The 11577-nt window shown below is 49.5% G+C and overlaps 2 protein-coding genes across 2 annotated transcripts; both read right to left on the bottom strand.

Annotated features, from left to right (window-relative positions):
• Positions 1-8416: 8416 nt before the first annotated feature.
• On the bottom strand, positions 8417-9735 carry LOC119367173. Its single transcript, XM_037632770.1, has 2 exons — positions 8938-9735; positions 8417-8825 (listed from the first exon to the last, which is right to left on the bottom strand). Exons 1-2 carry the CDS (start codon positions 9212-9214, stop codon positions 8512-8514), a joined length of 591 nt encoding a protein of 196 aa, XP_037488667.1. The 5' UTR covers positions 9215-9735; the 3' UTR covers positions 8417-8511.
• Positions 9736-10371: 636 nt separating this feature from the next.
• Positions 10372-10804, bottom strand: LOC119360496. The gene is made up of 2 exons (XM_037626111.1): positions 10512-10804; positions 10372-10400 (listed from the first exon to the last, which is right to left on the bottom strand). Exons 1-2 carry the CDS (start codon positions 10792-10794, stop codon positions 10372-10374), a joined length of 312 nt encoding a protein of 103 aa, XP_037482008.1. The 5' UTR covers positions 10795-10804.
• Between the last annotated feature and the right edge of the window lie 773 nt (positions 10805-11577).

Below are 11577 nucleotides of genomic sequence, written 5' to 3'. Positions count from 1 at the left end.
TCGGCGCCACCACCACATATGCCCTCTGGCACAAGATTCATGCCTTCTTTCTTGCCAATCGCGATGCGCGGTTCATGATCCTCAATCGCCAGTATCGCAACCTAAAACAGGGCGATCTCTCCGTGTCCGACTACGCCCGCCGCATGAAGCTCCTCACCGATGCTCTCGCCGACATCAATCATGCGGTCACCGAGGTGGATCTCACCACCCAATTCCTTCATGGCTTGGACAAGCGCCTCGACACCATCCGCGTCGTCCTCGGCGATCAAGGGCTTCCCTTCGACACAGTCCTCTCCCGCGTCGTCCTGGCTGAGGAGTCCCAGGCGCAGCGTCGCGTCTGAGGAGAGCGCCTCCGCTTTCGCTCTGCCTGGCGGTGGCCCCTCGGGCGGTACCTCCGGCGGCGGCAGCCGTCACACCACCGATCGCTCCAACGACCGTGCTCCGGGCGCCTCCTCTTTGTCGACTCCCGCTTCTGGCCACGGCCGCGGTGACCGCTATGGAGACGGTGGTGACCGTGTCCGTGGACGCGGACGCGGCCATGGCCGCGGGCGCCACGACAACGGGGGCCGTGGCCAGCCTCAGCCGACCCCGCTCGCCCCGTACACTGGCTACTTTGCGCCGTACGGGATGGCGATCCCGTCTCCGCGCTCTGGCTAGGTGCCTCCCAACGCCGCCAGTGTGCTCGGGCCCCGCCCGGGCTCTCATGCCCAGGCCTACCCAGCCTACGCGCCGCCGCCCGCTCCACCGGCCCCGTACTACCCGGCCGCACCTCCGTCGTGGGATCACCTTGCGCTGCTCAACGCCGCCTACAGCAACAACAACTACCCCGCTCCTCCCGCACCCGAGTGGTATCTCGACAGCGGGGCTTCCTCCCACATCACAGGCAATTCAGGTACCCTCACCTCGTCAAGTTCTTCTTTAAAGCAGAATCTTCCATCTAGTATTCTTGTTGGCAATGGACAACACCTTGCTCCGGCTCCACCACCCTTCCCCCTCACGATTTCTGCCTTACTGATATTCTCGTTTCTCCTCATGTCGTCACTAGTTTAATTTCCATTCGGTGTTTTACAAAAGACAATGCATGCTCAATTGAATTCTTTCCCTGTCGTTTTCTTGTGAAGGATCTTCGCACTCGGAAGGTGCTCATGATCTCCGTTAGCAATGGCGACCTCTACCCCTTTGTTGGCACCACCGCGGCTCGGGCGCATGCACTCTTCACCGTCGCTTCACCGGATCGGTGGCACCGTCGCCTCGGCCACCCTAGCGCGCACTCTCTTTCTACCATAGCCAAAGACTTTCTTAGTGATTGTAATAAGGTTGCTCATACTCCATGTAATGCATGCCAACTTGGCCGCCAGCCTCGTCTCCCCTTTTCCTCTTCCTTTAGCCAGATATATTCACCATTTGATTTAATTCAATGCGATTTATGGACATCTCCTATCGTTAGCTTTTCGGGCTTCCAATATTACTTGGTTATTCTCGACGACTTTACACATTACTCATGGACTTTTCCTATGCGTAACAAATCTGACACCTCTTCCATTCTCCAACGCTTTTTTACGTTTGTCCACACTCAATATAACGTCGTCATCAAAGCCATGCAGTGTGATAATGGTGGTGAGTTCATCAACACATCCCTACGCACCTTCTTCTCCTCAAACGGCATTTCTTATTGTTTCTCCTGCCCTCACACATCTCCTCAGAACGGCAAGGCAGAACGCCTCCTTCGAACCACCAATGACATCGTGCGCACACTCTTACTCCAAGCCAACCTCCCCCCTCCATTTTGGGTCGAGGCACTTCACACGGCCACTTACCTTCTCAACAGGCGACCATCTCGTGCCATTCACAACACCATGCCCCATTTTCTCCTCCACGGTACCCACCCCTCCTATGACCATCTTCACGTTTTCGGTTGTTTGTGCTTCCCAAACACCTACGCCACCATGCCGAACAAGCTCTCCCCTCGCTCCATTCGTTATGTTTTTCTCGGGTACCCTCTCGAGCATAAGGGCTACCGGTGTTTTGATCTAGAATCACGACGCGTCATAGTCTCACGCCACGTTACTTTCAACGAGACCCAATTCCCATACACACCGTACACGCCTCCCCCTTCCTGCGGTACGTCCACACCGGATCCCCGCCATGCATGTGGCACGTCCACACCGGATCCCCCACCCCCGCCCCCACCAAATCCTTCGGATCCAGCTCCCTCACCTGCGCCCTCGGGATCCCAGCCCACCCAATCCCCTCGCCGCGCCCCGCCCAGCGCCGGGCCCCGCACCCCCACTACCCCGACCGCGTCCACTAGCTTCACTCCCACCGGATCCCCACGCGGATCCTCCTCGCCTGCCGCGCCCGCCTCGTCCGGATCCAACCAATCCCACCGCATGCCGCCTTCTGCGCCTGCCCCCTCTAAACCGCAATCCTCCTCGCAGTCCGCGCCTGTTCCACCGCATTCGCCTGCCGCCCGGCCCACCGCATCTACCTCCACATCCGAGTTGACCACTCCTAGCCCGCCATGCAATTCCGATAGAGCCACCCCATAACTCCCACCGTATGTCTACACGCGCCAAGTCTGGCTACTGCATGCCCCGCCGACTGTTCCTCACCACAACCACTTCTTCCCTTTCTCCCATTCCTGCCACATATAGATCAGCCCTTAAAGACCCAAATTGGCAACAAGCTATGCAAGATGAATATTCTGCTTTAATGAAAAACTTCACTTGGTCTTTGGTGCCTAAGCCTGCAGGTGTGAACATCATCACGGGGAAGTGGATTTTTCGCCACAAATTCAATGCGGATGGCTCTCTCGCTCGGTACAAAGCTCGATGGGTAGTTCGTCGATTCACTCAACAAGAAGGAGTGGATTATGAGGAGACTTTCAGTCCCGTGGTGAAGCCTTCTACCATCCGTGTCGTCCTCAGCCTTGCCATCTCACAGTCATGGCCTATTCATCAGTTGGATGTCAAGAACGCTTTCCTCCATGGAGAGCTCAATGAGACTGTCTATTGCTCTCAGCCAGCTACGTTTGTGGACTCCTCCCGGCCGGATCATGTTTGCTTACTTCACAAGTCTCTGTATGGGTTGAAGCAAGCGCCACGGCAATGGTTTCTTCGGTTCCAACGGTTCCTCCTATCTCTTGGTTTCACTGCCACACGGAGTGACACCTCCTTGTTCATACTTCATCAGGGAACAAGCATTGCCTATCTTCTGGTGTACGTTGATGACATTATTCTCACTGCCAACTCCACCCACACACTCCACCGCATCATCTCCGGCCTCAAGTCCGAGTTCTCCATGTCTGATCTCGGCGAGCTCCACCACTTCTTGGGCATCAACGTCACCCCCAATGCCTCGGGTTTGTTTCTCTGTCAACAACAGTATGCCCTCGAGATTCTTGATCATGCCAAAATGCTCAACTGCAAGCCCGTCTCCACGCCCATTGACACCAGCTCTAAACTATCCGCTACTGCCCGTCACCTCCTCTCCAATCCCACGCAGTACCGCAGCCTCGCCGGTGCTCTCCAATACCTTATCCTTACCCGGCCGGACATCTCCTACGTAGTTCAGCAAGTGTGCCTCTTCATGCATGCGCCACGGGACAGTCACATGCAGTTGATTAAGCGTATTTTGCGCTACCTTGAGGGTACATCTCACTATGAGCTACAATTCTACCGGTCCTCCTCCCATGACCTGGTTGCATACATCGACGCAGATTGGGCAGGGTGCCCCGACACTCGCAAGTCAACATCTGGATTCTGCGTATTCCTCGGATCCAACCTCACCTTTTGGTCTTCCAAACGGCAGCCGACCGTTTCTCGATCAAGCGCCGAGGCAGAGTACCGTGGGGTCGCCAACTACGTCGCCGAGTCATGTTGGTTGCGTCAGCTTCTGCATGAACTACGCCATCCTCCTCGCCGAGCCACTGTGGTATATTGTGACAACATCAGCGCCTTGTACCTTGCCAGCAATCCGGTGCAACATCAACGCACCAAGCATGTCGATATTGACCTGCATTTTGTGCGTGATCGGGTGTCTCTTGGCGAAGCACGGATCTTGCATGTACCGTCCTCCTCTCAGTTTGCTGATCTGTTCACCAAAGGGTTACCATCTCAAGTGTATCACGAGTTTTGCTCCAGCCTGAACGCCCTTCCCAACGGAGTTCCGGCTGCGGGGGGTGTTAGATAGCGTATGTATTGTATCTGTAACTCTTGTACACTCCCTAGAATATAGGATCTGTAACCACAGCCCAGGCCTGCGTGCCGACTCTCTCGGGCACGCCCCTCTCTCTCTCTCTCGTGTATAAGTTGTACTCTGTGAGATGATCAATACAGGAAACCAGAGTTAATCTGTTCAACTTTCATATCCTTACCTGTGTTTAAAAGATATGTTGGCACTGACATGGGAAAAAAGAAATTATACTTGTACATGTCTAATGATGAAGTGTATCCTTTTGTGACACTGAAATAATTAAGATATGACATAGCAAGGATATATAAGAAAATCAAAACTAATTACGCTTCACTACATATTTATAAAAAAGATGTGGACTTGGATATCTATATGCCAGTATAAAAAAGTACTTAATCTTAATCGTATACATCCATTCTAAGCAATGTGTCTAAAAATATTGTTTTACTAGGAATCACTTGGAAGTAAGTTCTCCCACCCGAATATAATGCTTAAAGCGGTCAAGGCCAAGAGTCAGCCCTTAGGATTTGGCCGGTCTAGTTTATAAGGAAAACCGGATCGAAAAACTAAATAAGTTGAACCTGTTTATGAGGAAAACCAGACTGAAAACCATACATGTAGCAAGAGTATAGAAAAAAAAGGACACCTAGGACAAGGCATGCCTAGCTAGTAGACACAAGGACCATCGCTATGAAAAGACACAAGTAGATGTGGGGTGTTGTCGAGGGTTCACTAGCCGCTACCTAGTGCGGAAAAGCCTATGAGCAGCATTTCAGAAATGACATGAGTGGAGCCGAGGCCAGATGCCGCTAGTATGACGCCGGTGGTAAGTTGATACAACCGGCGTTCTCGCCAAACGCCACTCTTGTAGGTCTCATCTATGACGTTTTGTCGCCAAACGTCACTAGTATGACACCGGTGATAAGCTGTTAATACCGACGTTCAGCCCAAACGCCACTCATATAGGTCTCATCCGTTGAGTTGTCGCCAAATGCCACCAAGGGACAAATAATCCGTAGCGTACCTTGGACCGTAGACATCGGTAATACAAGTCACGTGCCAGACTACCCACAGTGAGAGTAACATAGGTGGTAACATCACACATCTCTAGGCAAAACAGATGATGTGGCGAGTAATTAATGAGAAAAGAGGGGCATGTGGTAACCTAGCTAGCTACTGTAACATCACACATACCAAGACAAGATGAGTCTACAACCTAATAAATGAAGTGTTGCATGACACCACACATATATTACTCACCACTATAGAGGTAGTAAGATATGCATGTTACTAGTCTAAGTTACTACCCGTTGTGACTAGTCTAAACCCCTGATGTCAGTTAACCCCTAGCGTGCTAAACTAATCTAATTAAAACATTAATTAAATAAGTCTTAGTTAAACATTAATATTAAACAAGTTGGCATTCATATATTACACGGATCTGAATATCACTGTTCAAATCACAAAAGAACACCTAATTAAAATTAATAGGCTCGCCCAATTCCTCGTCGTCGGGCCTCCTCCGTCGGAGCCGCTGCCACCGGCCCGACGTGTCGTTTTCGGAGATGTCGATAACGTCCTCCTTGGCGTAGCCGGAGCCGGGGCCGGAGGCTAGCACGACGTTCAATGGAGGAGCAACGAGAGCAGGAGGCGGTTGGCTCAGTTCCTGCAGCGTTTCCTCCCGCTCGTCAGGAGGAAGCGACTTGAATATGGGGCGAACCTGAAGAAGCGCGTTCGCCATCCACAAGTCCTCCTTGTTGTGGCAGACAGTAGGCGGAGCCGGAGCCGGAGTCGTCTCCTGCCGGCGCATCTCCTCGTTCTTCTCGTTGTCATACCGAAGGGACTCGATGGAGTGGTCGATGGCGAGCTGCTCCTCCGCAAAGTCCGGGTCAACGCGGTAGAGGAGGGCCATGAAGTCCTCGTCGACACGGTGCAACCCGATTTAGCACCACATCCCATGTATTTTTCACACAAATGGAAGGGAACACTGGGTTGAGCCTCAAGGAATTGTTGAGTACCATGGAGAGCATGGGTGACAGGTTTGTTGTTGTTGTTGTTGTTGTTGTTGTTGTTGTTGTTGTTGCTGTTGCTGTTAAGCCATGGGTGACATGGTTAGGAAGTGTGTTCTAGGAAAGCAAGCAAAGGAAGCAGCACATGTATCATCGATGGACTTGATCGATCTGATTATTAGTTAAGTATATACTGAAAGCTGATGATAATGAGAGCTTTTTACTTGTGCATGCACATGGCGACTACGTGACTGAGAAACATTAGAATACAACCGAGGCGCCTACCTGCTAATCAAACTCATGTGCCCCAATGATGCATGGTTCAAACGAAACCATCGTACGTTTAGAATTGAAAATGGGATCTGCGTCGGCAGGCGGACTCCTGACAGTGCCACGACACAGACACACACTTGCTCGCTGTTTTGCTGTCTTGCATCTTCAGATCGAATCAGAGGGCAACTTCCTTCCTCCTGTCTTGCGTCCGTGGATGTCGATCTCCACGTGCATGCCAAGAAGGTACGGTCCCGACCAGCGTCGTCGAGCCTGCCTGCTCCCGGATCGTCAAGGATTCAACTAACTTACTGTTTCCAAGTTTGGGAAAAAATGGTTTGTTCTCACGTGAGCTAATTAACCCTCCAAATGCCACATCCTATTGTGTTCTGCTGCTAAAATTAGCTTTACGAGGAGTAGTGATAGTTTGACCAAACCAGTCAACGACTTTTTGTTGTCCTACTAATGTGTGCTTTACTAGCTTCTTATCTCTAATTATATACTTCACTTAATTCATAAATAAAATCAGACCATTTACTAAATGGAAAATACAGTGAATGCAACCTTTTTCTTTTTATCAATCTTTGTACGATAATGTGATCTTCCTACCAACTAGGAGCAAAATACCAGAACTAGAATGCATAGGAAAACCATGCACATGTGTCACAAGACCACACATCGCAAACGATTCCACAATCAGCAACAACGCCACCACCAACGAGAATGAAATACTAACAAGATTGCGCATTTATATATAAGATAAATGATCCAAACTTGACCGACCGAACCGTTTATCAAATCGGCGGGGCCTGCGATCACTCTCTCCTCCTTCACATCAGGACTGCATTTCTCTCTTCCGCATCGAGACCATCCATTCGACGCACCAGGTCGACCCTGACATGTGGGAATGTAGAATATTCAAATTGTTGGGGAGAGTGATTTCCGAGGCTTCTCAATTTTAAACTAGCAAATTCGGACTATTTCCCCCAGCATTGTCCATGCGGTCTGACCATTCATCTTAGGGAGGAATGAGCCTACATACCAATCTTTCATCTGCCCTGACATGTGGGACCACCTTTGCAGAACGTTCACAAAATTTGAAAAGGTAAACCATAGCACGGGTTAAACGGAACAATTTAGATTAAAATGGTAATCCTTATAAAAATGATAAATGATGGGGGTGAAAATGAATTAACTATTATAGAAAGTTAAACATACTCATATAAGGATTAGGTAGTCAAACTGTACTAATTGTGTCTTGTCAAAAGAAACGAAGGAAATGTTGAACGGAGACTCCCTACTACATCCAATATGCTGGAGCTGATAGTACAAGTTTGAATGGAGACTTCGCTAGTATATTCAAATTGCCGCAGAGAGCGAATTCCGAGGCTTGTCATTTTTAAATTAACAAATCACTGTTTATTCTTAACCATTGACTAGGCGGTCTCACCATACATTCATATGGGTCTAACTATCACTGTTTCATCGATCAGGACCTCCCTCAGAAATGTATCCGTGTCATTATGTACATCAAATTCGAAATGGTCAGAACTGAAAACTAAAACTGAAGCTGAATGCGCAGGCCGCGAGCACTATGTGACAACGCTTTTTTTTTCATTCTTTTCAGCTGTCCCATCATCGCCTAATCTACTATTGCAGATTTTCTCGATAATGTCATTTTTTATTGACTCATAATGTATTTCTCCTTCTGTCTCATAATGTAAGAGCGTTTTTAGTGTAAAAACGCTCTTATATTATGGGATGTAAGAGCGTTTTTACTGTGAGAAACGCATTATGGGACAGAGGGAGTAGTCATCAAGAAAGGACACAAACACAAGGATTACACAACAATCCTCCGCACTACCGGGAATGCTAGATCCTCGAGAGAGGAACGTGTAATTTTCACCAAAAAAGAGAAAAAAAAGTGGGGTAATGCGTGCTACTGTATCATCAAAACGGATTGAGACAGGACAGAAGCCGATGGATACATTCAGATCGCCTAACGTACGTACATTTCTAGCTCCCCCGAAACCTTCTTCTACTTTTCTAGTTCGTTTACAGAGACGTGTCCGCTCGATGACGACTCTGTAATGCTCTGCAACGCCGGTCGCCAGTGCCGGCCTCTGCCGCTGGCGGCGACGATGCTCCGGTGTCGCCGGTCCGTCTCCAGCCGCCTCCGTTCCTGATGATCGGCGGGCTGCCTCTGTCCGCCTCTGGCGGCCGTGGTTGGATCGTCGCCCCTCGACCTTGGCGGGTGCCGCCGACGGTGCAGCCGCGGCCGCTCCCGCTCGATGGCCTCGTCGCAGCCGCGCATCCTCTCCTGCTTCCTCGTCTGCACGGCCTTGCTCACCTCTGCACGCACGCGCCACAAATTGATCGATTAATCTCCATGTGATCATGTAAGTAACAGAGGGAAAGGAATCCAATCCAAGAACCGCGCGCCTGGCGGATTCAGGGCACGAACCTTGGGAAGTGATGAGGCGGTAGACCTGGCCAAGAAGGAGCGTGTCCCTGGGCTTGAGGAGCTTCACCTTGGTTATCCTGGCACCTCCTCTTTCTCCGGCGACGGCGGGCTCGGGCTCGGCTTCGACGTGATGCAGGACGACGAGGGCGACGTAGTGGCCGGGGTTCCTGCGCATGACGTCCGCCGCGGTGGTCGGCCAGTGAAGGCGCTCGACCTTGCCGTCGCCCGGGTGCTGGATCACCACGGCCGCCGCGTCCGCCGCCTGGCAGTTCCCCATGCCCACGTCTCACGTGCCCCTGTACCACAGAGATCGCCGACAGCTGCCCGAGTCTTTGTGAGCTCTCGCGTCTGGATTCTGAATTCTGTTGAGAAGGACGGGTTGGGGTTGGTGTTTTATGGGGGAGCCGAGACGAGAGGGAGAGGAGTGTGATGTGATTAGCGAGGTGGTAAACGAACCCATTTTAAATCTATTACTTGTGGACGTGCGATGCTGGTTGTTGCGAGGTGATAAACGAAGGAGTCAATCAAGATCAACTTGTTAATTGATTGTTTAGGGACCGTAGAAAAAATGGCCGGCACAGTGGAAGCGGCATAGGGATCGTGCTTGTCTTCTTGCGCAGGCATGTCGTGGACGCGCCATACGTCGACAATGCTCTGCAGGCTGCGGGCAGCTCTACCAATTGGACTCTGAAAGGGTCGTCACATATATATTTGATTTGAGGGCAGCTTGTAGGTTTTTGTTTGATAAATACTGAGTCTATATATGTGTTCCATTAATATGTCTCTATGTTTAATCTATGTAGAGGGATTCAAATGCTCTAATGATTGGCAAAAAAAAATACTACTCTATCAAAACTATATTACCTTTGTCTCTATTCACAAACTTTATAAGGTTTGACCAAGCTCACCGAAGAAGAAGAAAAATCTACATCCAGAAACGGAGGATCTATTTGGTATTGTGGACATTGATGTTCTTTCTACATACTTAGTTAGAGTTCACAGTCTTTAACTCGGGACAAAATAAATATGCAATGCATCTTGAAATGGTGAGAGCATTTACGAATGACCTTATGTGTCATGCTCTCCTCACCATGTGGCGATAAAGGTGGGTGAAGACACGTGGCACACGTGCATGGCACCGTGACGTCATGGGTGGAACTGGGCAGTCAGCACCTTCTGCCCTAACCAGACCGTGGATTTCTTTTTTTACTCTTACCTATATAGATTTTGTATTGACCGTAGAGAGGGAAGTTTCGTAGACTAGTATTATGAGTGATGGATAGGATCCCAAATAGTGTCGTAGAATAGTAGTATCATATTGTCAGTTCATTTCCGTACGCATTTGTAGAATCTCAAATACAAAGTTGTGGTTAGGATCTATATTTCTTATTAACTTTTCTTGTTTGACGCGCTAGACTGGATTTGCACTTAGGATTAATGGTTGCATCGTTCAATGAAATTCCCTATATAAAAAAACAACAACCATTCGAACTGTGCTAAAAGAGGCTCCTACCATCTGGTTTGCACCATACAATAATCCAATGGCGGATTCGGAATATTAGGCACTGACTGACCTTGGGAGGTGATGAGGCGGTAGACCTGGCCGAGGTGGAGCGTGTCCCGGGGCTTGAGGAGCTTCACCTTGGTTATCCTGGCACTTCCTTCTCCGGGTACGGCGGGGTTGACGCCAACGCCGCCGCCAGAGACCTGATGTAGGACAACGAGGGCGACGTAGTGGCCGGGGTTCCTGCGCATGACGTCCGCCGCGGTGGCCGGCCAGTGGAGGCGCTCGACCTTGCCGTCGCCCGGGTGCTGGATCACCACGGCCGCCGCGTCCGCCGCCTGGCAGTTCCCCATGTTCGTCGGTGCGAGCTCTCGCGTGTGGACTCTGGATTCTGATGAGAAGGACGGGCGGGGTTGGGATTATATGGGTGAGCCGACAGGGAGAGGAGTGTGAATGTGTGATTAGCGATATGGTAAACGAACCCATTTTTAATCTACTTGTGGACGTGTGATGCTGGTTGTTGCGAGGTGATAAACGAAGGGGTCAATCAAGTCGTTGATTAATCTATTAGGGTTCGTTGAAAATTGGCCAGCCGGATAGAACAGTGGAAGAGCAGAGCATATTTAATCTCTTCTTGCTCAGGCATGTCGAGGACGCGCCATATGTCGACAATGCTGCGGGCAGTTCTACCAACTGGACTGTGAAAGAGTCGTCACATCTAAACTTAAGTACTACCTCTATTTCTAAATGTAAAAGGGTTTTCCCGGTTTAAATTCAACTGCAAAAACATCTTATATTGAGGAATAGAGGATGTAGTACATATTAGAAGGGTTGGGCGCGCTTTGTTGTGCCATACGTGTTGTTGGATTTCTTAAAAGAATTACTCACTATGTTTGAAAATATAAGGTGTACTATTACTTTTTTGAAAAGTCGAACCTCTTTAACTATGATAAATTTGTAGAGAAATATATCAAAATTGTAATATCAAATCGATATCATTAGATCCGTCATGAAATGAATTTATATACTTTTTTGTTAATATTGTGGATGCCAATTATTTTGCTTAGAACTTGGTCAAAGGTAAAGATATTTGATTTTCCAAAAAACTAATACCCCTATATTTGGAACTGATGGAA

This window comes from Triticum dicoccoides, chromosome 2B (assembly GCF_002162155.2).
Source record: "Triticum dicoccoides isolate Atlit2015 ecotype Zavitan chromosome 2B, WEW_v2.0, whole genome shotgun sequence".
NCBI classification, from domain to species: domain Eukaryota; kingdom Viridiplantae; phylum Streptophyta; class Magnoliopsida; order Poales; family Poaceae; genus Triticum; species Triticum dicoccoides.
Note: the sequence above shows the minus strand (reverse complement) of the source record. Positions and strands in the feature narration are given on the sequence as shown.